The 27,822-nt window shown below is 36.4% G+C and overlaps 1 protein-coding gene across 1 annotated transcript in view; it reads left to right on the forward strand.

Moving 5' to 3' along the window:
* Spred1 (sprouty-related, EVH1 domain containing 1) overlaps window positions 1-25,289 on the forward strand; it is an 88,083-nt gene extending 62,794 nt beyond the window's left edge. Inside the window, exons 5-7 of the mRNA XM_005381197.2 lie at window positions 7,659-7,817; window positions 17,462-17,563; window positions 20,043-25,289. Coding sequence (XP_005381254.1) covers window positions 7,659-7,817; window positions 17,462-17,563; window positions 20,043-20,687 — 906 coding nt within the window. The 3' untranslated portion in view covers window positions 20,688-25,289. The remainder of the gene's footprint in view (window positions 1-7,658; window positions 7,818-17,461; window positions 17,564-20,042) is intronic.
* The last annotated feature ends 2,533 nt before the right edge of the window (window positions 25,290-27,822 follow it).

A 27,822-nucleotide genomic window follows, 5' to 3' on the forward strand; every position in this document is an offset into this window, starting at 1 on the left:
GCATAAAAAGCCCGTTTTGAGATTGAGTATAAGTTGACTGTAATTTAAGGTAGTGGTTATATTTATTTTCCTGATTATTTGTGAAGACAACTAAAATGGTTTAAATGAATTACCCATTTAATTTTTTTAATCCAGAAGAAGTACTGATTATGTTGTATGTAGAACATAAACATTTTAATGCATTGTGTCAGAATGGAATTCTCCGTTTGGGATATTCATTAACTTATTTTAAAAATATTTGAGTACCTATTCTTTACCAGTAACTGTGCTATACATTTGGTTACTTACTGGTAAACAACTTTTTGCTTTCAACATGTCATTCTCTTAACTAGTTACCATAAGTCAGCAGAAAATAGTTTACCTTTTCATTGCATACTTGGTTTTGAAGGGTCACATTTGGGTTCATAAGAGCTCATCATTTGGATTTAAAATGCTGTCTTGCTCATCTTTTGTAACGTATCTAGTATAGTGCTGATATTGTACAAATTGTATTAAAGAAGGATTGTTTTTGAAGAAAAACCTAAAAACTGATTTTAAAAATACCTAACGAGTATTAAAAGTGTAAATGTTCACTTAGTTTCTTTCTTTGACTACTTTAATGGAGCAATTAAAGTTTTGTGGTTTTTTTTTAATGCTAGCTTTTGCTTGTCTTAACATTTTCAATGTTTTTCTGACAGCAGTCAGAACATTCATAGTCCTTATTCTTCAGACAAACTGGATTGATAGCAAAAGCACAAAACTCACCTTGTAACAAGCTTGAGGTATAAGAGGAAAAAATCTTAGATCTTTGAGCAGAAGAAAGATGAAAAACATGATTGATTGGAAGTAAAAAGTTGCCATATTTTCTCTTTGGCCAATAAGAATTTCTTGATTAATTTAATCTTTTTAAGAATTAGGTAATGTTATTTCCAAGCCAAAATGATTTAAAAGGCTGACTTCTATTTACTATTTAAGGTTTGGTTTAGGCAGGAGGTATGAATTGGATCTGTGCCTGAGAAGTTAATTGATGGACTTTATTATTTAGCTAGTAAAAAGTATTTTATGATACTGTAACCAAGCTAGCACTACTCTTCAGACTTACTGTCATACACTTAAGTTCTAAAAGCCCTGATATTTTTAGACTTTTATTATTGAAAATGTACATTGGTTTTTGTTTATACCTTTGAGTTAATTGTGGGAGTTTTTTCTTTTTTTCTTCGCTGTTTAAGTTTTCATAATTTGAGCATATAGTTTTAAATAACAGTTACTAAAAACTTTCCTTGTTGGGTATGGCTTACCTACACATTTTTCAGCCTGTGATTTATAATACTTATCTAGAGGAAGGAAGTTCTTAATTAGATATAGGCTATAACATTATTTGTTTACACCTATTTATTGGGAGCTGTACATTTAAAAATTGAGAACAACACTAAATTTTCTGTCTCAGAATTAATACTAGAAAAAAGGATAGAGGTTGAAGAGAAGCTTGTTTTTATTTTCCCTATAGACCTTGTGTTCTGATGGAGAGCTACAGCTAGAGTTAGTTTATGGCATTACCCTGTATCCTGTACACACAAAATTGCTGTAGTCGTCTTTGGAAAAGAAAAAAATGAAATAGTCTATTAGGAATCACTATAGAATAATCATTACATCTATCGGCAGCTACAGGTAAAACAAATTTCTATTGTACATTAAATGTTGGCGTAGGTTCTTTTGGATAATACAGATGAGCCCATGCCAGCAAACAACACTAAAAACATTGAGTGTGGGTATATTATAATTGCCGTAGTTTTGTTTTTAAACCGGAGACCACGTGAACATATATACAGTTTTGTGCATATCAAGTATTCAACTTCCTATTCTTATGGAAGTTTTTGGCATTTTCCACCACCTAACTTTACTTGCCCTGCTAGGGATTGCCCAGGGCTTTGTGCATGCTAAGCAAAAATTTTACCACAGAGCTACATCCTCAGCCCTTTAATTTATATTCATGTTTCTATAATAATGGTTACTTTTATAGGATTATAATCCAGTAGAAAACATAGAAGCCTCTTCGGGTCTCAACCCTTTTATTCAATAGCCAAATTAAGGAAGTATCTTGGTTATCTTTAAAGTGTGGAAGTGGTATAGATAATCTTTTTGGAAAGTAACATGATACTGATTAGATTGACAAAAACTGATGACATGATAAGACCTAATTGAGCAGAGATGTAAGGAAATGATTTCTCATGAACAGTTGAGTTTTTAATTGATACATAAGTTTACCAGAAGCAGCTGAGTAATAGAATTGAATAAATGTATACTACATACTACATCATACTACATCATACTAAATGTATACTACATACTACATCAATTTCATGTATGAGAATTAATATTAAGGAAGTACTATGAGTACAAGATGTGTGTACATGAGAGCACATTGCAGTGCATATGTAAGAATATGGAAACAGGCTGCATGTCTGTAATTAGAGGATCGGTTAAGTCATATCTGACATTTCTGTAAATTTGAAACCATTTCCAAGTGAAAGGTCAATCATTATATACTGACATTGGGGAAGATTCATGGAATGTCACAGAGTGAATGAAAAGCACTGCATGGCTAGATTGTGTATAATAGATACAAAATTGATTGTAATGAATAGAATCAGATTATACAGAGGATAAAAAATATATGCATTCATTAGAAAATTTAGAAAGTTTGTCAAATAGTAATAGGGGCCATTGCAGGGAGTAAGATTATAAAATTTTTTTCCCCATAATTTGATTTTTCAGCAGTTATTTTGTGTGATGATTTATTGTTCTTTAATTCTTCTACATTTTATTCTATCATATATTTACTCCTGGGGTGATATATATTAATATAGTGTGGTCTGATTTATAGATATTTCCCTAACAGATTATTTATGGGATCATTACATGTGCCAAGCATAGTTGTACGCTCTAGGGATAAAGCAGGCAGAATCGCTTCTTACTTACGCTATGTAAAATTTTTGAGTTCTATAACAGCATCCTATAGATTGGGTAGCTTAGAATGAAAGCTTATTTCTCATAGTTTTGAGAAATACGAGAAGCTGGGAAGACTGCAGTCAAGAGTTCTGGGAGAGTCAGTGTCTGGTGAGGGCCTAGTTTCAGGTTCATAAATGACACCTGCTTTGTCCTTATAGATGAAAGAACAGGACAGCTTCCTGGGTTTCTTTAATAACAGTGTTAATCATATTGATAAGGCTTGGTCCTCATGGCCTAATCACCCCAACATAGCACAGCCTCTTAATGCCATCCGTTTCCACGCAAGATTGAAGAAGCAGTCCACAGATGGGATTTTTTTTTTTTAATGAATGACTTTGCATTCATAAATATTTTGTGCTTTTAAAATACAGTCCAGTGTTTGGGAACAGGAACTTTGTTTTGGAATACATTGAGACTACTCAGAATTTCAAATCAAAATATCTCACTAGAAACTTCAAATGCTATAAAATATATAAAATGGGTTCAGAAATACCTATGCTTTAAAAACTATAAATTGTTAGCAATACTGTCTTTAAAGTTTCTTACGCATTTTACTAAAATTGCTTTTGGGAAATGGTTTGCAAAGTTTCCTCCTGTGAGTGTAGAATTAGCCATCAGTAAGATGCCTGCTTCTTCTTCACCACTTGCTTTTAGCATTGGCTGCGTAATACAGATCTGAATTTTTAGTGTGCTGAAAATATAGCTGGCAGCAGCAAAAGAAGGTTTTCCAAAATGTTGGTAGATGCTTAATTCATGAGTAATATATGCTTTATTATAGATAATATGTACACTCTACATTTTATTTATTTATTTATTTATTTATTTTGGTTTTTTTTCCGGTACCGGGAATCAAACTCACGACCTTGCGCTTGCCAGGCAGGCGCTGTGCCGCTGGGCTAAATCCCCAGCCCCTTACATTTTCAAACAGTTGCCTTATTTGCCATTTCAGCTACCTAACTGATGCTTTAGTATTATTATCTGAGACCCATTTAGAGGTGTGTACATAATATAATTTTGGTAAATATTTTAATACCATTGCGCAGATTTTACACATTTTTACTTGTATATTAGTGAAACAGTAAACACTTTGTATTGTCATCTTTAAAAAAGAAATAAATATATTGAGCCCTAAAATGTGTTAGTCTTTGTCTTGTAGAATATACCTAGAATAACCCAACTCGGTACAGTAAAATTCTGGGTTATGTAATCATTTAGGGTTTATTCAGGCACAGATTATTTAAAAGTAAGATTTAGCTTAACCATTCTTAAATGACTTCCCAGGCGATAATTCAGTAAAAGACAACTAATAAAAGATTATTACCATTAAAGGCATAATTACTTTATGAGAATTCCATTGATGTTACTATGATAGCATGCTTGCTCATAGTTTTTGATCTCCTGATTACCCAGTTAACCCTAATACACCTATTATATCTAGTTTGTATTCAAAGAAATTGTGATCAAAGAGGGTAACTGCAAACATTTTATACCCTCATCAGATGAAACAAAATTGGGACTGGTTGTCCCTTTCCCTGTCTGTCTTTTTTGTTTTTGTGTTCTGTTCAACTCACGTATGATCTCTGACAATTCATTTATTTCTGAAGTACCTCTGGAAAAGATAGATATATTTCTTTTTTTAATTTTAATTTTTTATTTTAAAGAAAAAATCAAAACAAAGTTTTAAAACAAGATGATAGGGTAGCAATGGTTAATACATTATGTATTGTTGTCTTTAAATTAGTTACTCAAGAGTACAAGCTATCATTATTTAATTGTTTAAACAATATTAGCACAAACCTTGCTTTTCAGTGAACAAAGAGAAATTAGTATTATAACTATCTTAACTATATATATATATTATATAGTTTTTTCTTTTTTGTTTTTCCCTTTTCTCCATTCTTGCTTACCAGTTTCTCTTTCTTTTTGAAGTCTGCCCATTTTACATTACCTGTTGTACCTTTTGGATCTTATTTACTCTTTCAGCTTCTCACATTAGGGGGCCAATATGATGATTACACATGTACATCTGGTTTATTTCACTTATGAGAATGGTCTCGAGTTGCCTCCATTTACCTGTAAAAGTCTCCAGTTTATCCTTCTTTATGGCTGAGTAGTACTCTGTTGTATAAAAAGACCACATCATTTTTATCCATTCCTCAGTTGATGGGTATTTGGGTTGTTTCCAAGATTTAGCTATTACAGATTGTGCTGCTATAAACATGGGTGTACATATGTCATAGTGGTATGATGTTTTTAATTCTTCTGGGAAGATAACTGGAAGGGGAATAGCTGGGGCAAATGGGACCTCCAGTCCTAGTTTTTTGAAGACTCTCCACACTGATTTCTGCAGTGGTTGTACCAGTCTGCACTCCCACCAGCAGTGGAGAAGGTTCCTTTCTCCTCACAGCCTCTCCAGAATTTGTTATTGGTTGATTTCTTAATGATAGCCATTTTTACTGCGGTGAGATGGAATCTCAGTATTGTTTTAATTTGGGTCTCTCTAGTGACCAGTGATGTTGAACACTTTTTCACATATTTATTTGCTGTTTATATTTCTTCATCTGAGAAAGGTCCAATTTTAATCTTGGGCATGTGCAGAGCCGGTTTATCCAGCACCATTTATTAAAGAGACTATCTTTCTTCCATTGAATGTGTTTGGCACCTTTGTCAAAGATAAGGTGGCCGAGTATGTCTGGAGTTGTTTCTGCAAAAGATAAATATATTTCTTTGATTTTTCTTATTCCTGACTTTAATTATACATTTTCGAAAGAACTTTTGCTGGAAACCAGTGTTTAGCCGCCTCCCTTTAAGTACTCTAGCATTAACTGTCCAAACATATTGGAAAATTAGGTAAAAATAGCCATAACTGGTGTTGGTGTAATTATTTTTAAGTGACTCTAGATTCTCAGAATTTTTTTAAGTTTAATTGCTTTGTTGCTTTTGTTTTTTTGAGGCAAGGTCTCACTGTGTAGTCCAGGCTGGCCTCCAGCCTGGGGCAATCCTTCTGCCTCAGCCTCCTGAATGCTGGGATTATAGGTGTATACCACTACACCCTAACTACTTGTTTCCTAAAACAATAACAGCTTTTAATTTTCAGAGCCTTTTCGGTGGTTACTATCTAATTAGATCTGAGATATACTGTAGTTATTGGAATTATCCGGTAATTGAGAAAATTGAGTGCCAGAGAAATTCGTTGCACAAATTACTCTGTTTTAGAGCAAGGACCATATGCTGGTGACTAGGCATGCAGCTCAGTGGCAGACACTTGCCTAACATTTGCAAGACTTAAAGCTTGGTCCCTAACACTATGAAAGAAAGAACAGAGTTGAGGGGGAGGGAGACAGAGACAGAAAAGGAGGAAGGGAGCACAAGAGAAGGAAAGTGGGAAGAGAGGAGAATCACTGTATTTTAGAAATAGCAATAACATTTTTTTAAATTATAAAAAAGAAACCTTATAAAGATTTGAACTTTAAAGTTGCTGGCCCTATACCCCTGTACTCTGCCTTATTTTAGAATGGTAAGTAACACTATTAAGCCATTTTACTTTAACCATTCTTAAGTTAATTCTACACCAATGGAGAAGATAATAGCAAATTGTTATCCTATTTCTTTTTTTATTAGTACATGTTTGGAATACATGGATCCGTCATAGGAATTGGGTACCTGTGCTCATTATTGATCCTTTTTATTCCCCTTCCCCTCCCCGTTTTCATGATGATGATGTTTATTTTTCATTCATGTTTTTACCGTACAAAGATTATACTCACTGAGGGTAGTTGGTACATGCACATGACACAGGTTAAATCTTTTTATGTTTCCTGGCCGCTGCCCCCGCCCCCAGACTCTGGGGCGCCTTCCCCAAAGGATTCATCTCCGTGTTTATTTTCATCATTCTTCTGTGTTGCTATTTAGTTGTACTTTAGATCACTCACATTATCCCACTTCTTTTAAAAACTAAGTGGACCGGGGCTGGGGATTTAGCTCAGCGGCAAAAGTGCCTGCCTGGCAAGCGCAAGGTCGTGAGTTCGGTTCCTGGTACCAAAAAAAAAAAAAAAAAAAAAAAAAAAAAAAAAACCTAAGTGGACCAAAACCTAGGACTTTGTAATGTGCTAAATTTCAGTTGTTCAACATGTGTGTTGTAGAAATTTTAATTCCTGCCTTTAGGGACTGTCATTGCCGGAGAGAATCCCCCTACTCAAATCTCTTACGATGGTCTAAATCTTTACCTGTAAGGAAGCATCAAATTCAGGTTAATGTGATTTTCATTCAGCAGGGTCATGGTCTGCTGGCATTTTTTCATCTTTCTGTCCACTGTATCTGTGGCACAGATTTTGCTATATGCTGTTTATTTTAAACATGCAAGTTAAGATTTATGTCAGTTTATATTTTTTCCTAAGTTATTTTCTATGTATTCATATTTTATTATAATTGAAAGCTTTTTTGAGTTTGATGTCTCTTCTTCATGGGGAGTGGTAGCCTTCTAATTCTTCTAAGTGGTTTTCAGGAAGAAAGTTCATTTGCTTGCATGGTTCGGGTTTTTTCCTCCTAGATGTCATATTATTTTATTTTAACTGATTTTCTAATCATAAACATAAATATTTATTATAAAATATCGTTGATATATTTTTTTCTTCTGACAGCTAATGAGTTGCTTTTCATTTCCAACATAGGCAGCTGAAGAGGATACTTCCAGTTCTCTAGTGAGAGAACACCTTTTCCATCAAGAGACAGTCGTTACCAGTGACCCTTACAGGAGCTCGAATATAAGACCAACTCCCTTTGAAGACCTGAATGCCAGAAGAGTTTACTTACAAAGTCAAGCCAATCAGGTGAGAAAATAAGTATTTTTCAGCATGTATAGCATATGTGTAGAAATTCACTGTGTTGGCAAAGGACAGCACCCATCTGTCCTTCTGTAGATAAAGTAAACACCAACAATAAAAACATAGAAAATCAGAAGAATATGATTTATGATAAATCAGATTCATGGTTTGACACTAAATATATTCACTATAAAGTCCTATAGGGATATAATAATTAAACCATAAATTTACCTTTACATTTTTTGGTGGCCAAGGTAAAACTAGAAAATTTTCATTATCTAGAAGGGAAAAAGCATTCTAGCCTCTAGGGAAACAAGAGTTTCTCTTTCTCTTTATAAGAAACTTCTTAAAAAAAACTTTAAAAATTATCCTCAACTAACATATCTGTGAGAAGTTCACTAAAAAATTTTATAAGGTTGCTTTGTACAGCTTACCTAAAAAACTACAAGTGTATTCTTAAATTGTTTTAATAAAAGCATTCCCATTCTCTTCTGTATGGGGAGTGGTAGTATTGCATATACCACTTTCAAATGGGTCCAGCCAAATGAATCTAAAAAGGAAACTGTGAACTGGGTGTGGTGGTGCACGCCTGTAATCCCAGCACAAGGGAGGCTGAGGCAGGAGGATCGTTGTGCGTTCGAGACCAGCCTGAGCTACAAAGCGAGCTCAGGGCCAGTCTGAACTACATAACGAGACCACCTCTCAAAAAGACAAAAAAAGAAACCTTGTTTATAGGGCATAGTCCTGTTCGGTGTTACTCAAAGGTGTTAAGAAAACATCAAGAGACTATTCTTGACTCTGATTCTCTCGGTGATTTAAATGAATGTGTTTATTTTTAAATAAGCATTTGACACTATTACTGTGAGAACTCAAATGTAGTTTAATATATGTGCTGGTGAAGTGAGCGCTCACATGTAATTTAATACATACTCAATAACCTATCTACAAAAGAAAAGGACAAAATGACCTTTTCTTTGTGTCCCCTCCCTTTGATCCTCCTGCCTCAGCCTTCAAGAGTGCTGGTATTATAGGCATGAGCCACCGGACCTGGCTGCTTATTTTTGTTTTAATGATACTAGGGAATTGAACCCAGGGCCTAGTGTATGTGAGGCGAGTATTTTACCACTGAATCACATCTCCAGCTCTCCCACACTTCTTTTAAAAAACAGGATCTTAGTTGCCCATTCTGCTATCAAACTTGGAATCCTTCTCCTCAGTCTCCCAAGGAGAGAATATTACAGGTGTGCAACACAGTTGGCTACAATATGTGTTTTTAAAAGTATTTTTGAGTACCTGTCTTCTTGATATCCATAAGATGCACAGTTAACCCTTGAACAATGTGGCTGTTGGGCACCTCCTCCCATGTAGTAAAAATACAGGGTTTTGGCTTTGGTTTGCGTAGGTTTGGTTTTGGATTTTTGAGATATGGTCTTGTTACGTCACCCAAGCTGGTCTTCAACTCCAGGGCTCAAGTGATTGCATTGCCTCAGCCTGTCAAATAGCTGGGACTATCGGCTTCATGCTTCCTGCTGCCTGGCTTTTTTTCCTTTTCCTTTTTCTTTTTTTTATAAAGATGTTTATTAACACATGCTTACAGTGTGTTGATGCCTTTATTTTTTAAGTTGTGAGCTTTTACTACAAATTAAAAATGAGGTTCTTGAAAATTTCAACTTGACTAAATATGAAATAGATTTTAAAAACACTTTTAAAGGTGTATTGAGGAAAAACCAGGCTTTTTTTTTAAAAGCATGTTTGTCATTACCAAAAAGAGACATCTTTAGGTAAAAATAAAACCTTCATGCTGTGTAAACAGTGTAGCTATTTATAATTCAGTGGTCGGTAGCAAGACACAAGCACTTAAGGTCTTCAGCTTCAAGGCTTTGTTCATTTTTACGGTTGAAATTTCATGTTCCTTTCTCCTTGGTGGGTGACTGATGACAGTGGGGTGGAAAGTCGACATTTACTCGGTCCTGCCTGCGCAGCGTCAGGAGTTAGAGGAGTTCTTAGCTGGCAGTTCGCCTGCTTTTGTGTCTGCCATCTTGCATCGTAGGCTGTCTGTGTGCACCTGCATCAGAAATTGCAATAAAACCAGTGAGGTTGCCGGCAACCTTGGGTTTAATCTTCTTTTCCTTATTCTCTTCATTGTGTCCTCTCTAATGCTGTCTCAGTGCGGAGAGTGCCCTTGTGCAGTCCTGGTCTGTAGCTGAGTACTCACTGGGTTACTTCATGTTCTTGCGCCATAGTTGTCAGCACCCTCCTTCAGTCTCCCCGCCCAGGAAGTTTGGAATCCTGTGGTCAAGACCTGTACATCTCCACCTGCAGTAAGGCAGGAACTTCCACCTTTGACAGGGATTGGCATTGGGTGGCCTGACTTTTAGGAACATCCTCCAATCCCTTCCATTCCCCACTGTTACTCTTTCGGTAATTCCGCTGGTGATTACATGGAGGATCTCCACAGAGTGGATAGTATCTATGATGGTTATGGTCTGCTGCATGTTTCCTGCCTTGAACTAGCACCCCACGACAGCCTGTAGCATTCATTGCCTTTTCCTCAACAGTATCTCCACTCTCCCCTACTACACTCTCCACTCCTACACTGCTAGGGTACTTCCTGTCCTGGGGTTATGCTTTAGTATGATATGATATATCTTTCTTGGTCTTGTTCCTGTTGGAACCACATGTTTCCTAACTAAACCGTTTTATAATTCCCCAAATCTTCGTTGTAGTTTTCTTGTCCCTGTCAACAATGCACTGTGTTGGAGTTACGGGGCTTGGGCATGGTGTCAACAGCACTGAGGGCAGGGGGCTGGCTGGCCGCTAGGTCGCATGCAGCCTTACTGCTCCTGGTTATAGTGACCGCAGCTGTGGCTCCTGGACTGCGATGTTACTAGGCCAGTAGCCAGGGTGGGCTGCTCAGAAATCTGTGTAAGTCCTACTCTGCCCTGCTACTACTGTCAGGGGCATTTTATGATTTCTCCAGAATTTAACTGCTGATAACATGGTGTTGGCCAGAAGTCTTACCTATAACAGTCAATCGACACATCACTTTTTACTGAAAATATGCTATTTGCTGAGGATGAGCAATGTCACATTTTAAGCAGGTATTTACAGATAGTAACGGGGTGGTCACTAAATGACTACAGGCTACAGTCTATCATGCAGTTATTTTATGCAGTTATGGTTTGTCTTAGTCACTTTTCTCATTGCTGGGACACAATACACAGCACCCACAAGTTAAAGAGGGGGTTTATTTTTGTTTTTGTATAGTTGATGGTTGGCTGGCTCTAAGGCACAAATGTCATGGTGGAAGGGCCTGCCCCAGAGGAAAACTACTTGCATCATGATAGCCAGGAAGCAGAGAGAGAAGGGAAGTGCCCGGGAGGGAAGGATACCCTTCCAGGTCATGCCTCCCGTGACCGCCTTCTTCTGACTAGACCCTGCCTCCTAACAGTGAGCCAGCTATATTGCCCACGTGAATCAGTCACCTTCCAAAAGCGCTGCCTATGAGTGCACGACTATTGGGAGATATTCTTGATTAAAACCACAAGATTTCATGCTTGCTGCACATATTGATTTACATTTCATGCAACTGAATATGGTGCCTTGTACAGTCTGTAAGTGTGGAAATTTTATAAATTTATCTTTTTTGTTTTGTATTTTGTGTATTATGCATTTATGGCATAGCTAACTTTTTCTTAATTTTTTTTTTTTTTATATTTCTAGGCTAAACAGTTCCCTTGTTCTTAAAAAAAAAAAATCCACATGTAAGTGCACCTGCATAGTTCGATCTCATGTTGTTCATGAGTCAGCTGTGTTAGTGTCTGGTGGCCATACCTAAAGCCCAGCTGATTCTTACCTAATGATTCTCATTTTAACCTGAGGAACTCAGACATGCAGTTTGTTAGGAAAAGAAATTTGTGTAAGCCGAGATAGATGAAATGAAAAACATGATAGAGCACTTACTTCAACAAATGGTTGCCAGTAATTATTTTACACCATATGTGTAGAGCATATGTCAGACCCAGGGGTTAGGGTTGAAGGATACAAAGGTAAATAAGCCATCATTTCTGTTCTAAAGGAGTTTTTGGTGAAGTAATAGATACATGTTCGTAGAGCTATTGGAGCCCAGAATATGAATATTGAACTTCGGCCAGAAGATAACAGTTGTTTCTCTAAGTATGCCTAAACTTCTTAAGGATAAAACAGATCACTAGCTAGTTGAAGGGGGTCGGGCTGGCTATGAAAATTGTGGGAAAGGACATAGGAAAAGTAGAGGACAAGTGTATTAGAGAGAGTGTCTTAGTTTGAGTTACCATGGCAAAAATATAACCTGGGTATCTCAAACAAAAGAAAGGCTTTCCTCACTGTTGTGGGACGCACAGAGGCCCAGGTGCCGGCATGACGGTGGGTCTGAGTGAGGGCTCTATTTTGGGCTTGTAACTTCTACCTGCGTGCTCTGTCCTCATTTGGCAGGGAAAGAAATCAACTTCTATGTTGGCTCTCCCTAATCCCAGTAGACTAAGGCCCTGTAGTCATGATCTATCTCAGAAGCGATGCAACATAGAGCAACAAGGTTTGTTGTCCTAGTCCATTTTGCGTTTCTGTACCCACCTGGGTAATTTATAAAGGAAATTGCTGATAGTTTTAAAGGATGGAAAATCCAGTGTTAAGGTGCCAGCAGCAGGTAAAGGCTTTCTTGCTGTGTCATCCCATGGTAGAAGGCAAGAAAATGATAGGACAGGAGAGAAAAAGAGGAAGGGAACAAACTTGTTCTTCAGTCAGGAGCCCACTCCTGCGATAGTGGAATTGATACATTATTTGCCTCTTAAGGTGTCACTTCTCAGCAGTGTTCCATTGAGCATGCATTTTCCAGCACACAGACTTTGGGAAACACACATGCTAACTGGAGCAGTTATGTGAATTTGCATAACTGGGTACAGTATTTATACACCCGCTGATATTAAAGCAGGTGACATCTCAGTAAGAAGTAGAATGGGATAGTTTTTCTCTTTTAAAGCTATACGATAGTAAATACAAGGTAGAAATTTCTGAAGTAGTCCTAAAGCATTTGTGTTCAGCTGATACTGTTACACTGTACACCAGTTAGTTACATGTTTGGGTGTGTCCTGAAAGGCCCCACAGGGTAAATTTCCCTTTAGACACTCTGGTCTTAGTTAACAGATCAGAAACCTCGTTGTTTCTTGAAGCTAAGACCTAAATCATCTCTCGAAGATTCTAGTAATCAAGTTTTAAGGAAATGATAATGTCAGAGTCATAGTGTAAAATTGTTTAAGCCATCTTGAAGACCAGTACTAGTGGTAGCTGGGTTAGCACATTTTCCACGTAGAATAAATCTTCCTAATATACATAATATACTTCAGAATATACGTAGAATAAATCTTCATATATACTTCATACTATAATATATAATAAATCTTCATAATATACTTCATAATAAATCTTTATAATAACTAGATGATCAGTAAAAGCTTAGTGTGCATAAATACTCAGAATAATTAACATGCTTTGAATATTTAATTTGCACATAATAGAATAATTTAATATATCCTTTTCTACAGCATAATAGACTTGCCCAGCAGGACCAGACTAAATACTTCGCTAATCTTGAGTGTAGGATTTTGACTTATTTGTAAGCAAGTTAACCTGCCAGGATTTTAAATTCTGCCAGAAGTTATCAGACTGCTGGATCAGACAGAGAAGCCTTTATTACTCGCAATATAATGCAGTAGAATGAGTTTCATGCTTGTGTTGGTCTGCTGATCCCATGAGGGTGATGGTCATGTACATACTGGGTGTACATCACTGCACTGGAACCAGAGTGTCATGAAGCCAAGTATTGTATACTAGGAAGTTAACCTGCTGGTCTTCATTATATACAGAGATAATTGTCTTTTGTTCTTCTGGCACTAAGCAAGCCGTTCTTCATAGAGGGAACCCTGTACCTTTCCAGAATTTCATTATATATGTATCCTTGAAGAAACAGTCTGTAACAAAGGTAGACATGACCTACACTCAGTAGATTTGCAGAAATGAGACACATGGAGAATTGTCGATACTAGCTTAGATTTTTTTATCTACTAATGCTTATATCAATAGACGTCACTGTTGCCTTTTGACTCATGTTTTATGTTTCTGTGGGCTGTTCAAATTCTTTGGATGGATGCATTGATTCAGAATGCTAATATACTGAGATTATGACATATTTAGTACATACTGACCTCTTAAGAAAATACCAAATTAAAAACTATCCACTTGCCTCCATTCCCCTTTCTGCAAGGCTAGCCCCTTTCCTTCATCCTAAAGGTAGCCATTGCCTTGAATTTTATTTGCTTAGTATTAACTGTGCTTTTGATTCCTATGACTTAACTTCTGTCAGTGGATTTCTTCTGCAGTTGTTTCTAGGTTCTAATTGTTTTTGGGAATAGTGTTAGTCCAGACTTTGTCTCTAGTTATTCACATGCATGAATTTCCTTAGGGGCTTTGGTTCGGTTTGGTATCATTTAGTGTGGAGTTTTGATGACATTGTGCTACAAAAGGCTGTAAACAAATTAGTCTATATGAGTGGTGTGTTCCATATGTACAGGGAGTACATATTGAGCATTTGAAAGATTATAGAAATAGCTGTGGTGGTTATTTACAGCTTGATTTAACTACCTGCTTTAATATAACCTTGCTACGTAATAAAATTTTCATTGTCATGTCTCTGCATATTTTTTTTTTATCTTTTTTTTTTGAGATAGAGTTTCTCTGTGCAGTTTAGGCTGGCCTTGAGCTCACTTTGTAGTCCAAGGATCCTCCTGCCTCAGCCTCCCAAGTGCTGGGATTATAGGCGTGCACCACCACACCCCGCTGTCTCTGCATATTTTGAATACAAATTCTTTTTAAATTTTTATTTACAGCTAATGCGTCCTACTCTGTAATTGTTTCCACTGTCTTTATGATGCTTCACTGAACAGATGTTCTAGACTGTTGCAGTTGGAATAATTCTTTTCCCAATGATATTTTACAAAATTCTGTTTGTCCTTGTCTCCACAATTTCCTCCCTATTCTGAAAGTTTTGAAATTTTGTCTTTAATCCACTTTAAACTGATTTCCATAATAAGATCTAATTTTATTTTTTCTGCACAGATACTGTATTGTTAACAGTGCTTGTTAGAGCCTTTCCCCTGTTCGTGTACTGTGCTATATTGATCATCTGTCAGGTCTCATATGTCAGGACCTATGTGTTTGGGTTTATTTCTGAGCTCGGATCTATTGGTCTTTGCCTGTCTCAACACCATGCCACATCTCCTTCACCATAGCGTAATAGCAGCTCCATAGTAAGGCTTGAGGCAGGTACAGCAAGTATTACTACTTTCATTTTCTTCTTGATTACGTTTTGTGGTGGGTTTTGTTTTGTTTTGTTTGGCTACTTCACTTTCCATAAAATTTATAATCACTTGTGAAGTTTGATGAATAATCCTTAAATGGCTTAAATATGAATTACACTGACTCTGTGTATTAGCTTTAAGCATACTTCAGCCAGTCTTGTCCATGAATATGATCTATTGCTATTTAGTTCTATTCCTCTTAAGAAAACTGCATCTTTTTCATGACAAGATCTGTACATCTTTTTAAGGTTTGTTACTTTTATTTATAACTGTTTCATTGTGATTATCATTGTAAATGGAATCTTTTTAAATTCTCATTTTTGACCAAATTTGAAGAAACACCTCTGTTGGCATTTTCAGCTGATAAATTCTCTTAAATACTGTAGAATGACACCAAAATTCCTGAGTTTTAAACAGGAGCAGTTAATTGGTGTGTATAATATAAAATTGTAGCCAGTGTGCTTCAGTTTGTTAGTTGTCCAGGTGATAGTTCCTGTTCCAGGTCTGTTGCCCCTGTCTCTTAGAAGCAGCTGGTCGCTGTGATGCACATTGCATAAACCAGTCTCTAATTGAGAAGCCATTCTGCCTCTGTGCTTCCTATTTGCTTATCTCGTGTAAGCCCTGGACCACCAGAGATCAGGGCCTGATATTCTGGGAGTGATCCCAGTCAGTGCCTGTTGATGTAAATAAATCTGTTTCCAAAGCCTGGGTGTTATTTCAGTGTTTCTGCTTGCTGTTGCAAAACCAATGTTTAGTAAGTATAAAACAATGTTACCCATTTGTCTTTTTATGTATCATGTGAAAGGACGAATATTCTGTTCACTCAGGTAGTTTTCAGATGATGTGTGTGACATTTCTGAAACTCTGAAATTCAGATAAGTAAACATTTTTGAAATGTGTTTCAGGTGTATGTGTATTTAATGTATTATTTGAGATTGTTGTATTTCATCAGGAAAAAACTCCCTTTCTACTTCCTTTTCAGTAATGCTCTTTTGTTTGTTTCTTTTGTTGTTCTTGTTCTTAACCAAATACTAAGCTCAGTCTCTGTTTGCTTTAAACCTAGTTTCCATCATGAAGCCTTCCCAGTCTGCTTGATCTATAGTGACCCCTGTTCCTGAATTCTTCAATGTCCTAATTATAGACATGGGATCCATAATGAATCACTAAGTGTAAAAAACAAGGCATAGTACAGATGTCTCATTTGTATTTGATACTTTAAAGATCACCTTATATGCTTATATGTTCATTTGCACTTATGTATGTATACATTTTTAGAAGAATATACTAAAATTGATTTATGATGGTTAACTTCACTGGTGGGCACTACCGGTGTGAGTTAGAAGGAATATTTTTTACTGTATGCATTTTATAATGTGGGAAATTTTGTTGTGTGCATGTATTACTTTTTATTTTCAAGGCTGTAGTTTTACTAAATATAATGACAGGACTTGGACCCAAAAGTTCCAGAAAAATAATCAAAAAAGCAAGATTACTAAAACTACTGATAATTATTGGAGGTAGATGATAGATACATGAAAATTCACTATATAATTATCTCCTTTTATGTATATCTAATTTTTCATCATAAAATTCTAAAAGTTAACATTGATAGATTATTTTGTAATCTGGTTGTGCAATGAGCTTTGCAATTCAATAAACTAAGATATGTATCAGGATAATAAGTAATTTATGAAACCACCATTAAAGAACACAACTTGGTAAATATTACTGTATTCACAAGATTGTGTAATCATTACTGTTGAATTCCAGAACATATTTTATCCCCCGAACTCTGTACCAGTTAGTACTAATTGACCATACTACTTGTCCCTCAGCTTCTATGTATAGCACTACTTCCCTTTTTGGGGTTGAGAACTATTTCACTATATATAGCTGTCACATTTTATTTACGCAAGCTTTAGTTGATAGACAGTTGGGTGTTTGTTACTTTGGGGGACACATATTATTGAATAAAGGACCTAACACCTTGGTGGGGATGTTACTGTGGTGGAATGCTTGCCTAGCATATATAAGGCCTAGGTTTGAGCCCCACCACTGTTACAAAAAAGAAAAAAAAAGAAAAAAGGGAAAGAGAAACCTAATTTACAAAAGTTAAATAAAGGTGGAGAGTATGACTCAGAGCTTTTTATAACTTCACAAAAGATTATGAAATTTTGGAATGTGCTCTTTATATGGTTCCATTAAAAGTGAGAGATTCCATTCTGTTGTCATCTAATGCAGCACATGTTTGTATTCTAGATAACATTTAGTCAGCCAGGCCTAGACATTCAGAGCAGAAGTATGGAATATGTACAGCGGCAAATATCTAAGGAACCCGGAAGTCTGAAGTCCCAAAATAGGGTGAGTAGTATCTTTTGATATGAAATATAACTACTTAGCAGATAGGTAAAATTTTATAGTTCCTTAAGTTATTTATATAGTTGAAGGATACCAGAAAAATTTTCAGGTTCTAACTTTTCTGCATATCGGCTTTATAAAAGCCTGTTTCTTAAACTCCCTGTAAACTTCTCGTGAGTCTGAATTTATCATTAGATGAGACCATTTTATGTTGTTAATTGAATGGACCGTATGCATACTCCCACCTTTAGACCAGACTTGGAATCTAACCCCACATCTAAATACTGGGGAACAGAAGATCACCCCAACCTGAGTTAGTTGTTTACTTGTAGATTAGTCCCTGTGTTCAGGAACTTAACATGGACATAAAAATTTGAACAGAAAAAAGACTTAATTTTGTTTCTTTGTCTCAAAGACCCAGTCTACACGGGCAGAGGGGTGGGATGGGTGAGGATTCATGCACGTGTATTCGTATGGTATCATTTAAGTCAGAGCCTGGCTATGTACACAGCCTGTAGACATGTATGTCCTAGTAGCAAATGTTTGCTGTGGCCGCCATAGCAAAGTACTGTACCATAAACGGATATGGTACATTATAACGAGTAATCTTTCTCGTAGTTGTGGATGCTAGAAACCCAAGAGCAAGGCATCAGTATGTTTGGTTTCTTCTGAGCCATGTCTCCTTGGCTTAGAGCTGGCCACCATTTTGCTGTGTGCCCACGTGGTTTTCCCCTCTGCCCACACCTCCCTAGTGAATCCCAAATTTCATCATTCAAGGATAGCAGTGAGACTGGTTAAGGCCTACTGTGGTGCCTTATTTTAAAGACTATCTCCAGCTATCTCTTATTTTGATATACTGGTGAGGACACAGTTCAGCCCACCACATTCTACTCTCTGGTCCCCGAATTTATTCTCTTCACACATATGAAATGCATGCATCTTCATTCCCCTTAGTCGTAACCTGTTCCAACTCAGTTCTGAGTACCTGATCTCTTCTAAATAATCACCTCAACTAAGAATGGGTGAGAGTCAGGTATGATTTGTCTTAAGGCAGATTTTCTCTCCAGCTGTGAACCTGTGAAAGCAATTACGGCTTCTGAAGTACATTGTAGGAAAGGCATAGGACAGACATTCCCATTGAAAAGCGAGAGACTAAACGAGGAAGGTGTCCTGGGTCCTTAGTAAGTCTAACCCTAGAGGGAAAATTTCACTCGATTTTAAAACTTGGGATTCATCCTCTTTGGCTTCAGGATCCATCCTTCCAGGTCCCCTGGCTTGATGGTTCCACCCCTTCAGCCTTTGGTGTCAGCACCAAGCCAAGGCCCTGAGCTGCCACACCGTTTCCCCCTGAATAAGGAGTTGGCCCTGCTCTCTGGGACTGAGAAGGAAACAGCTTTACCTCAGGAGCCGTTTCCCATTTCTTAAAGGGTGGGGAATGCTCACAGCCGCATAGCGCTCCTGGCACATCGCCCTACAGAATCCCAGAAGCCCTCGAGCCTTTCTTCATTTCATCCTGTCTCCTACCCCTTTTTGGTCTAATTTGACATCATTTGCTTTTAGCATGTGATTGTCCAACCACATCCTCGGTATTCTCTCTAGGACACACTTTTCTCATTTTTTGGCAATACAGTTTGACTGAGAATTTCTCAGATCTTCAAATTCTGGTTTCTTTTTGATTGATAATTCCTGTTTTCAATTTATCTTTGTCCTTTCATACATTACACGTCAAGGACAAACTCAGCCATACTTTCAACACTTTGCTTATCCATGTTTTTATCATTCACAAGTCCTGCCTTCCAAAGATAATTAAAAACCACTGGAACACAATTTGCCCAAGTTCTTTGCCACTTCATAGTCAGGATTACCTTTGTCTACTCCTCATTCCCATCTGTAGCTTCACCAGAAGGACCTTTAAAGTTACCATTTGTTTCTACCAATAGTCTTGTAAAGGTTCTTCCTCATATGCATCTCAAAGCTCTTTCTACCTCTACCTACTACCCACTTCCAGATCTATTTCCACGTTTTCAAGAGACTTGTTACAGTTCCACCTCACCTTTTGGCATCAAAATCTCTGTTAGGGTTCTTCTGTACAGTATCAGGAAGATTTGCAGGTAATTATATTTTAAGGAACTAGCTCCTGTGATAGTGGAGGCATAAATCCAGAGTTTCCAGGTAAACTCTCAGGCTAGAGACCCAGGGGACAGTTGCGATCTGAGTCCACAAGAAGCCTGCTGGCAGCACTTCATCTTGCTGTGGAGAGAGCGGTCTTTGCTCTGAGTCTGCAAACTGGTTGAAAACCACCCACATCATGGAAGGTACTGTGCTTCACTCGTGGTCCACAGTGGAAATTTCTCATCCAAAAAGCAGATCATAGAATTTCCAGAGTAATCGTTTGAACAAATACCTAGGAAGTGTCACTGTACAAAGTTGACACTTAACATTAACTGTCATAGTTCTCACTGTTCCTCTCTTTCCTTTTTAGGTTCCTCTGAAGTCAGTCAGACACGTCAGCTTTCAAGATGAGGATGAAATTGTCAGAATAAATCCTCGAGATATCCTAATACGTCGGTATGCAGACTACAGGCATCCTGACATGTGGAAAAATGACTTGGAGAGAGATGATGCTGATTCCAGTATTCACTTTTCTAAACCAGACAGTAAAAAATCAGACTATCTCTACTCGTGTGGGGATGAGACTAAGTTAAGTTCACTCAAAGACTCTGTGGTATTTAAGACACAACCATTAAAAGTTAAGAAGTCAAAACGAAGAAAAGAGGATGGTGAACGTTCTCGCTGTGTATACTGCCAGGAAAGGTTTAATCATGAAGAAAATGGCAGGGGCAAATGTCAGGATGCTCCAGATCCTATTAAAAGATGCATATATCAAGTTAGTTGCATGCTCTGTGCAGAGAGCATGTTGTATCATTGTATGTCAGACTCAGAGGGAGACTTTTCTGATCCCTGTTCATGTGACACTAGTGATGACAAGTTCTGCTTACGATGGTTAGCCCTGGTAGCTTTGTCTTTCATTGTACCGTGTATGTGCTGCTACGTCCCTTTGAGAATGTGCCATCGCTGTGGCGAGGCATGTGGGTGCTGTGGTGGGAAACATAAAGCTGCTGGATGAAACGATCCAGGGCCAAAATGAGCTTAAAATACTTGTTTCCAGGAATTAGCTAACTTGGGTTTGTGGAAGCTTTCGGCAAGCAGTATGGAACCTTGCCTGGTATCCTTGGGGCCACGCGTGGAGGAAGCGGAACTCCTCAGTTCTTGGCATTTCACATGCAAGCCATGCTTACCTTTTCCCTTGAGTGCATGGCATGCTTTGTTACAGGTTGTAGAGTACTTGCAGGAGGAAAGCATTTCTGATTCTTGACTATAAAGAGTCAGCATACAACATGATCCAACTAAACGGGATTAATTTTTGTATATTTATGCATTAGGTGATGGGACTTTTAAAAGTTTAATTATATTAGGACACGAACTAAAAAGTGCACTAGGGAACAGTTGATTTCAATCTAAGAAAAGTTAACACTTGGAAGTTACAAGAAGTAAAGCAAGTACAACTAAATCATTTATTAGTTGGTTTTTGAAAGCAGTTCTATGTATAAATAACAAATGTTTATATTTAACTATAAATGTAAGGTACGAATTACTATGTATTAAACTTTTCTTGCCCTTCTAGTTACGAAGTAGATATATATAAATATATATCTACTGTCACATTCCATATATTTTGAATATTTAACTCGTCTAATAATGTTTTTATTCCATGTGAATGATTTGATATTTTCATCCTCATTTCTTTTTGGCTACAGTTAATATTGAGTTATATCTGTACATTCTGGTAATCTAAATCCTTTAAAATACTCTAATATCCTTGAGTGACCAACTTTTTTTTAAAGCACAGATGTAATTGTCTAATGTTCTGACGGGAACGTAACACTTATTTTTATATAAAAAGAGACTGAGTAAACATAGAAAAAAGTGATTTTTTTTTTGTAGTTGTTTTGTTTTTTGTGGTATTCAACCAGCAAGTTGTTTTCTTTCAGAGTTTCCTCCTTTAAAAAATTACACTGCATTTACAAATGATTTATAAGTCAAAACATGTAACTGGATAGTTGGTGTAAAACAGTTTCCTCTTAAGGTCTCCATTTATCATTCTGCTAAACCAGAATATGTTCAGCTGTGTTACTAATCCTTTAGCTTAATCCTCAGTGTTTATTCACAGAACAGTGGTAGCTTTTCTTAGTTGCATTTTATTTTCATTTAAACCTGCCAAAAGGAAAATTATTTTATGTTAAAATGTGTGCTAAACTACCCCAGGAAAGTATTTAATCCAGCATTGTGAATGAAATACCTTGTACATATAAATTTATTTCTTTTGCAGAGCATTGTGTTACTGGGTGTTCAATTTACAAAGTAGTAGGATACATGTTCCAACAAATTGTTTAAAGTACTTTGGGGTCAGAGTGTCTTTCCTTCTTCATCCTCATCTTTGTCACTATCTTCATCTCTTTTGTCGTCGTCTTCTTTGTTGTCTTCATCTTTTCTTATAAGTGTTAACATGAAAACTAACCAAGTAAGGGATTCTTTGAGAACATTCCCTTAGTGGGATAAAGTTAAGAACTGTGCCTTTTTTTTTTTCTTTTTTAAGGACTTGATATTTCAGAGGTCATAAAAATTAAAATCACACTACCATTTGAGCTCATTTTCTATGCAGGTCTTTCAATGTCATGTATGTATCATTTGTTTTACATATCAAGCTTTAGCTTCCGTGTGCTTATTTTGCCCCAGATCAAACTGAACAATGTATATAACACTATCTGTCTGTAAAATACTTTTTTTAAGAAAGCATTTATATTTATATGACAGCTTGAACTGACAACATTGTGTATATAGATCATCACGAAGTATTATTTCACATTGAAAAGAAGAAAAATATATTGATAACTATAGATGTTATGAAGAAGAGGTTATTTCTAGTTTTGTACTAAAAATCAATTGGATGAACTAAATCCAAAACATGACACTGTAGCAGCAGTTTTAAGTCTTATTTTTACTGTTTATATTTTTGAATGCTGCTACACCAGATGATCTTTATCCCTGAAGTTTTCAGTAAACTTGGTTTCTTAGAATAGACTGTTAACTTTCAAAATTCCTTTTTATTGGTGAAATGGAAATACTGGTTTCCTTGTGAATGAATTTTCATATTTGTAAGTGCTAAGTTTATAATTCAGGTTTGAGCAAGGTGTGAATAACTGAAGAAAATAACTTGCTGGCTATATAGGAAAACGCTGTGGAAAAGAACTGTGTACATACTTCTGAGAACAAATTTAATCATTTCTTCTGTTAAGCACTAATCAGTATAGTGCTACTCCTGGTTCTGTACTGTATTTTATATGCAACGTATATGCTTTAATATTTTCATGTTTGTGCATTAATATTTTCAATTTGTTTAACCACTTTGCTGCTAAGATTTTACTGTCCCATCCCCATTTTTTTCCTTTACAATTTTAAACAAGTTTCTTCATTAAAAACTATGGCAATGAAATGGTTTTTATTTCACCTTGGAACTTATTAAGATATCCAATTTCAAAGCAAGCCTAGAAAACTGATAATATAATGTTACCTGGATCCCTAGATGGAAATTTTCTCTTATGTAAGTGAGAATTCCTGTGTGAAAGCAAGATAATTTAACTCTGATTCTCAAATACGTGTATAAACGTTAAGGGACATTTTCTTGTTCTATACAGATTTGGCGCTGCCACTTGGCATTTCTTTGAAAACTTTTGCCTTTTAATCGGATTGTATAAGCAGATGGCTCAACAGTTTGAAACTGTTAAATTTTGAAAATGAAGTCATCTAAATGGCATAAGGAGAAAAAGTTTGGTCTAATGAACTTAATTTGTTCAGAATGGATAGTTTTCAAGTGGTATTTCTCCTAGCTTAGATGCATAATTTGCTTCCTGAAGAAATGTGTATCTGGAGCTTCAGCACCACCTACTGGATGATTTCCAGACAGGCACGTGAGGTGGAGCTAAGGGTCCCACAGGGTTCCTCACTACTATTAGTAAAGGGCTATTCAAGAGGTGGCCACCTCCTACCATGGAAACCAGGAGTAAGAAATATCTCACAGGAACTGTAAAATGATTCTTTCTCTAATGCATTTTGTTGGTTACTGAAAGATTTTAAGCACTTTTTTACATATCCTGTTTTAAAATATTTATTGATACTTGGAACTGGCAGTCATACTTAATGGATGTGCTAAGACATTTATAGAACCAGTTCCTTTAACTCGCAAAAGCCATTACCAAAATGGTATTCTCATTTTTCCTCCCATTGCCAGTCAGGGAGAATTTCTAAAAATAAGTAACATAATGGCCTGTATTTTACCATGACAACTTTAGAGGGACTCTGTGTATGTTTCTGAGACAGTGATGATGAGGCAGGGATTAAAACTGAAAGGGAAAAACTTGAGACTACCTATTTTCGTTGGTTATTCAGCAGTGCCTAAAATGAGCTTTTGAAGTTATACAAATGCACTTTCAACTCATGTACAGTGCCATCTGATATCTTGGGTAAGTCTTGCTTTTCTTTTCCTTTTCCTCTCCCCTTCCCCCTTAACTAAAGGCATAGATATGTTTCTAAATATCCATGTAAGTATGCCGAGTACAGGAAACATGTACTTTCCTGTCTGTGGGAAATGTGAAGAATTTTAAGGATGTTTCTTTTGTTGAAATTTATGTTAGGCTTTCTGATTACACTTGGAATATATAACCTGCAAATATGATTTAAGATTAGGTTTTTAATTGTAGCCTAAAGGTACATGAAACAAGTGTAACATTTTTCTTTATAAAACTTTGGAAACCTTAGTTAATAAAAAAAAAAAAAAACAGATTCCTTACTAAATATCACTTTCATTCTTGATTAACCTCCATTATCACATTTCTAAGTATAAGGGAAAGCACTACAAACTTGCATTACATATTGTTGCACTAAAAAAGTCTGTAAATCATGATTATAGCACTACAAGGTGTTTTGCATTCAGTCAGCATTTGAAAAAAATTTTTCCGAGAACAACCGGAGGTGTTTTACATAAACCAAAAAGAAATAAAAAACAAAAGGGCTTTAAGGTACTGTTTTCCTAGCAGCCAGGTGGTTATAAAACTTTCATATGCTTTGCTACACTGATAAATGTTAGCCATTGTTCCTGGAAGCTTCCTAAACTGCTTACGTTGTTAGTTTTGAAAATTTTCAAGATAATTTAGTTGAAAAACCTTTGTATTAAAAGATACACATAGATTTCTGTGAACATTTCCAATGTGTAGTGTCATTTGCTTTCTATTCTCTTGACCTCAAAAGTGCCTCACTTGTATATTATTTCCATTAAAAGCTTGACTGCATTCTTTCTAATGAGCAATGAAAAATTGTTTAATCCATGTCGTAATGTATCTCAGATATAGTTGACTAGCTTGATACTTTTGAGTATATAATGTAAATATGCATACATAAGTTTGTAACTGTTTTTGTTACATCATGCCCATGTAATTGGATATATCAGATGATATAAGTTTGTTTTAATGGTTTTTTTCCTCTCCTGGAATTACCTAATTAAACCTATCATGAAATGTAAAAGGACTTTTTCTTACTCTGTTAGAGCTATCAGATTGTGAAAGAAGAGATAATTAATGGAGGAGAACATAGTAAAAATAGAAGCTTTTGATAAGATTGTTTTGTTTTATTCTTTAAAGGTTTTTTTTTTAACAGTTCCTACATAGTTCTAACGATACTCATCTTTGATTGCATCTACATAGACGTATATATGTTTATTTTCTATTCTTTTAATCTGTCACTTAATACAAAGTGTTTATTGGTTTGGAAATTGTTGCAGCTAAGTCTAGATGAACCACCTGTTACGTGGCAAATATTTAACCCAAAACTACTATTATTCTTTGTGTTCTTAGCTTATAAGGTAAAACAAAAATAGACCATCTAAGTGAAAAAATATTAGGACCGTATTCAAAAGTCAGTATACCTCAGTACCCCAGATAAGACATTATAGTGTATTCCTTTGGAAAAATGAACAATCAACTGGAACTTTATTATGAAATGTAGTCATGTGCTTACTTACAGGTGTTTAGAAATGTGCTTTATATTCATCAAGTTACCACCCACAAATCAGTACAATAATTTTTACGTTGGTGACATTGAAACTAGGGTCCCTGCTTGGCCTTCGAAGAGTGTCACCCACACAGTGCTCCTTAAAAGGAAAGATAAATCGATGTTAATAGACGAGAATTAGTCAATCCTTTTAAAATTAACTGCTTTTTTAAGATTTGCAGTTTTAGGGAAATCCATGAAGTGATGGTTTAAAAAAGTACAACAGCAAAGTCATAGTTGAACTTGTGTGTATTTATTATGCAACATATTTTATACTTGGTCACTTTTAACCCTCAGATAATGCTACAGTGTAAGTATTAATTTTCTCATTTACCAAAAGGAGATTGTGGCTTCAAAAGAGGAAAAACTACTTCCAAGATCACCAAAGACAGTATCCTAATCTAAACTAGATTCTAGCTGCTGCGGAAACCCATGATTGTAGTCCTTGTGCAGTTCTGTCTTTCTGTTACAAGGGTCAGAAGTACTTCACAGAGGAATCATTGAAGCAGAATTCTATTTACTAGTTTAAACTGGAATAATAGTGTAAAAAAAATCATAGCTTCTCACTCCCTTCTGTTTCATTCCCAGACCCCTAGTTGCTTCATTAGGTTATGGTATGTTGTCTGTAGTGTGATATGGGGACAGCCTTAAAAACTGGGGAGGAAAATTGTCACAGTGCTTCAACAGATCATGAAGGTAGGTCAGTTGTGGATCGATCCAGTAGAAAGCACTGAAGACATACATTTCACTGTATGGTATTCACTTTGCCTAATGGGTAGCATTTCCCTAACAGTAACGCTTTGGGTGATGCTTTCTCACCCTCACAGGAATGCCTCCCTTTGAGACAGTAAAACAGTCCTCTCAAATCACCTTTTAATTACTGTACTTTTTTTTTTTTGTGTGTGTGTGTGTCTTTTTTGAGACGCTCTCACTATGCAGTTCAGGCTGGCCTTGAACTCACAATGATCCTCCTGCCTCAGCCTTCTGAGTACTAGGATTACAGGTGTGCAGCCCCATGCCCAGCTTTATCTACTATACTTTTGCCCAAATGGCATCCACTATGTCAGCTGTCCCCAAAAGCCTTTCCTTGGAAGCAAAGTTGTGTTTGTTTTCAGTACTACTTAGACATCCCGGAATGATAAGGTTAATGCCCTTTCTTCCCCCCAAACTTAAATCACTAATTCTTGCAACATGGAAATGTGGTTATTTATAACAACCAAGAAGCTATGGACAGTTAGGAAGTAAGGACAGGGAGAATTCTGAATATCCAGTAGTGAAGCAATTGAGAATTATCTCTAGATGATAAAATGTAAAAATTTAATTTCCTTCACTTTTTGAGTTTGCACAGTGAAATTGCAAGATATCAATTTAAATGTTTCATTTTAAAAAAAAAAAATTTATTGTGGTCTAGACCTCAGAAGATTTTACTTGTCAAGTGCCTTTTTCCATATTCTCTTCTTCCTGTTACAGGAATAATGACTCTTCAACTTCTCTAAATTCATCAGGAAACATGGATGGATATATAATTTCATCAAAAGGGGAAGTCAGGGTTTGAGTATCTTAAAGTCTAAAAGAAAATAGTTGTGTGAATTCACAAGCTCCCAGCTAGTTCATAGTTTTTGTTGAAATATCAAAATGCAGTGCTGCTAGATAGCATGACATTCCAGAGTTAGGAAAAGAAAACGGGGATAAAACCAAATTACTTACTGATAAGCTCCTTGGATTCACTACAGTCTTAGAGCTGAGAGGCCCCTTAAGAGATTATTTAGAGCAAAATTCTTTATAGTCACTGAAATCTGAGAAACTAAATACTAGTGCGAGGATATAACACAACCTACACTAGACCTGTACACCCAACTGTCACAAGTGCATTTCTTGCCGGCAGTATGCCCGAAACTGACTTCATGATTTTTCCCATTTCTCAAGCCATGTTTTCCCTTCCACCGTGATGCGTGATGCCAACACTGCCCTTCTCATTGCTGCAGCCGTGAACGTGGTTGTCGTCCTTAAATTCTCATTTTTACCTTTTCACTCTTGATTCTCAAATTTCCTATAGTCGGTCCATTGTCCCGTTTCCGCTGTTCGCATCTGAGAAGTCA

The sequence above is a fragment of the Chinchilla lanigera genome, unplaced genomic scaffold (assembly GCF_000276665.1).
Source record: "Chinchilla lanigera isolate Chin_1 unplaced genomic scaffold, ChiLan1.0 scaffold00015, whole genome shotgun sequence".
NCBI classification, from domain to species: domain Eukaryota; kingdom Metazoa; phylum Chordata; class Mammalia; order Rodentia; family Chinchillidae; genus Chinchilla; species Chinchilla lanigera.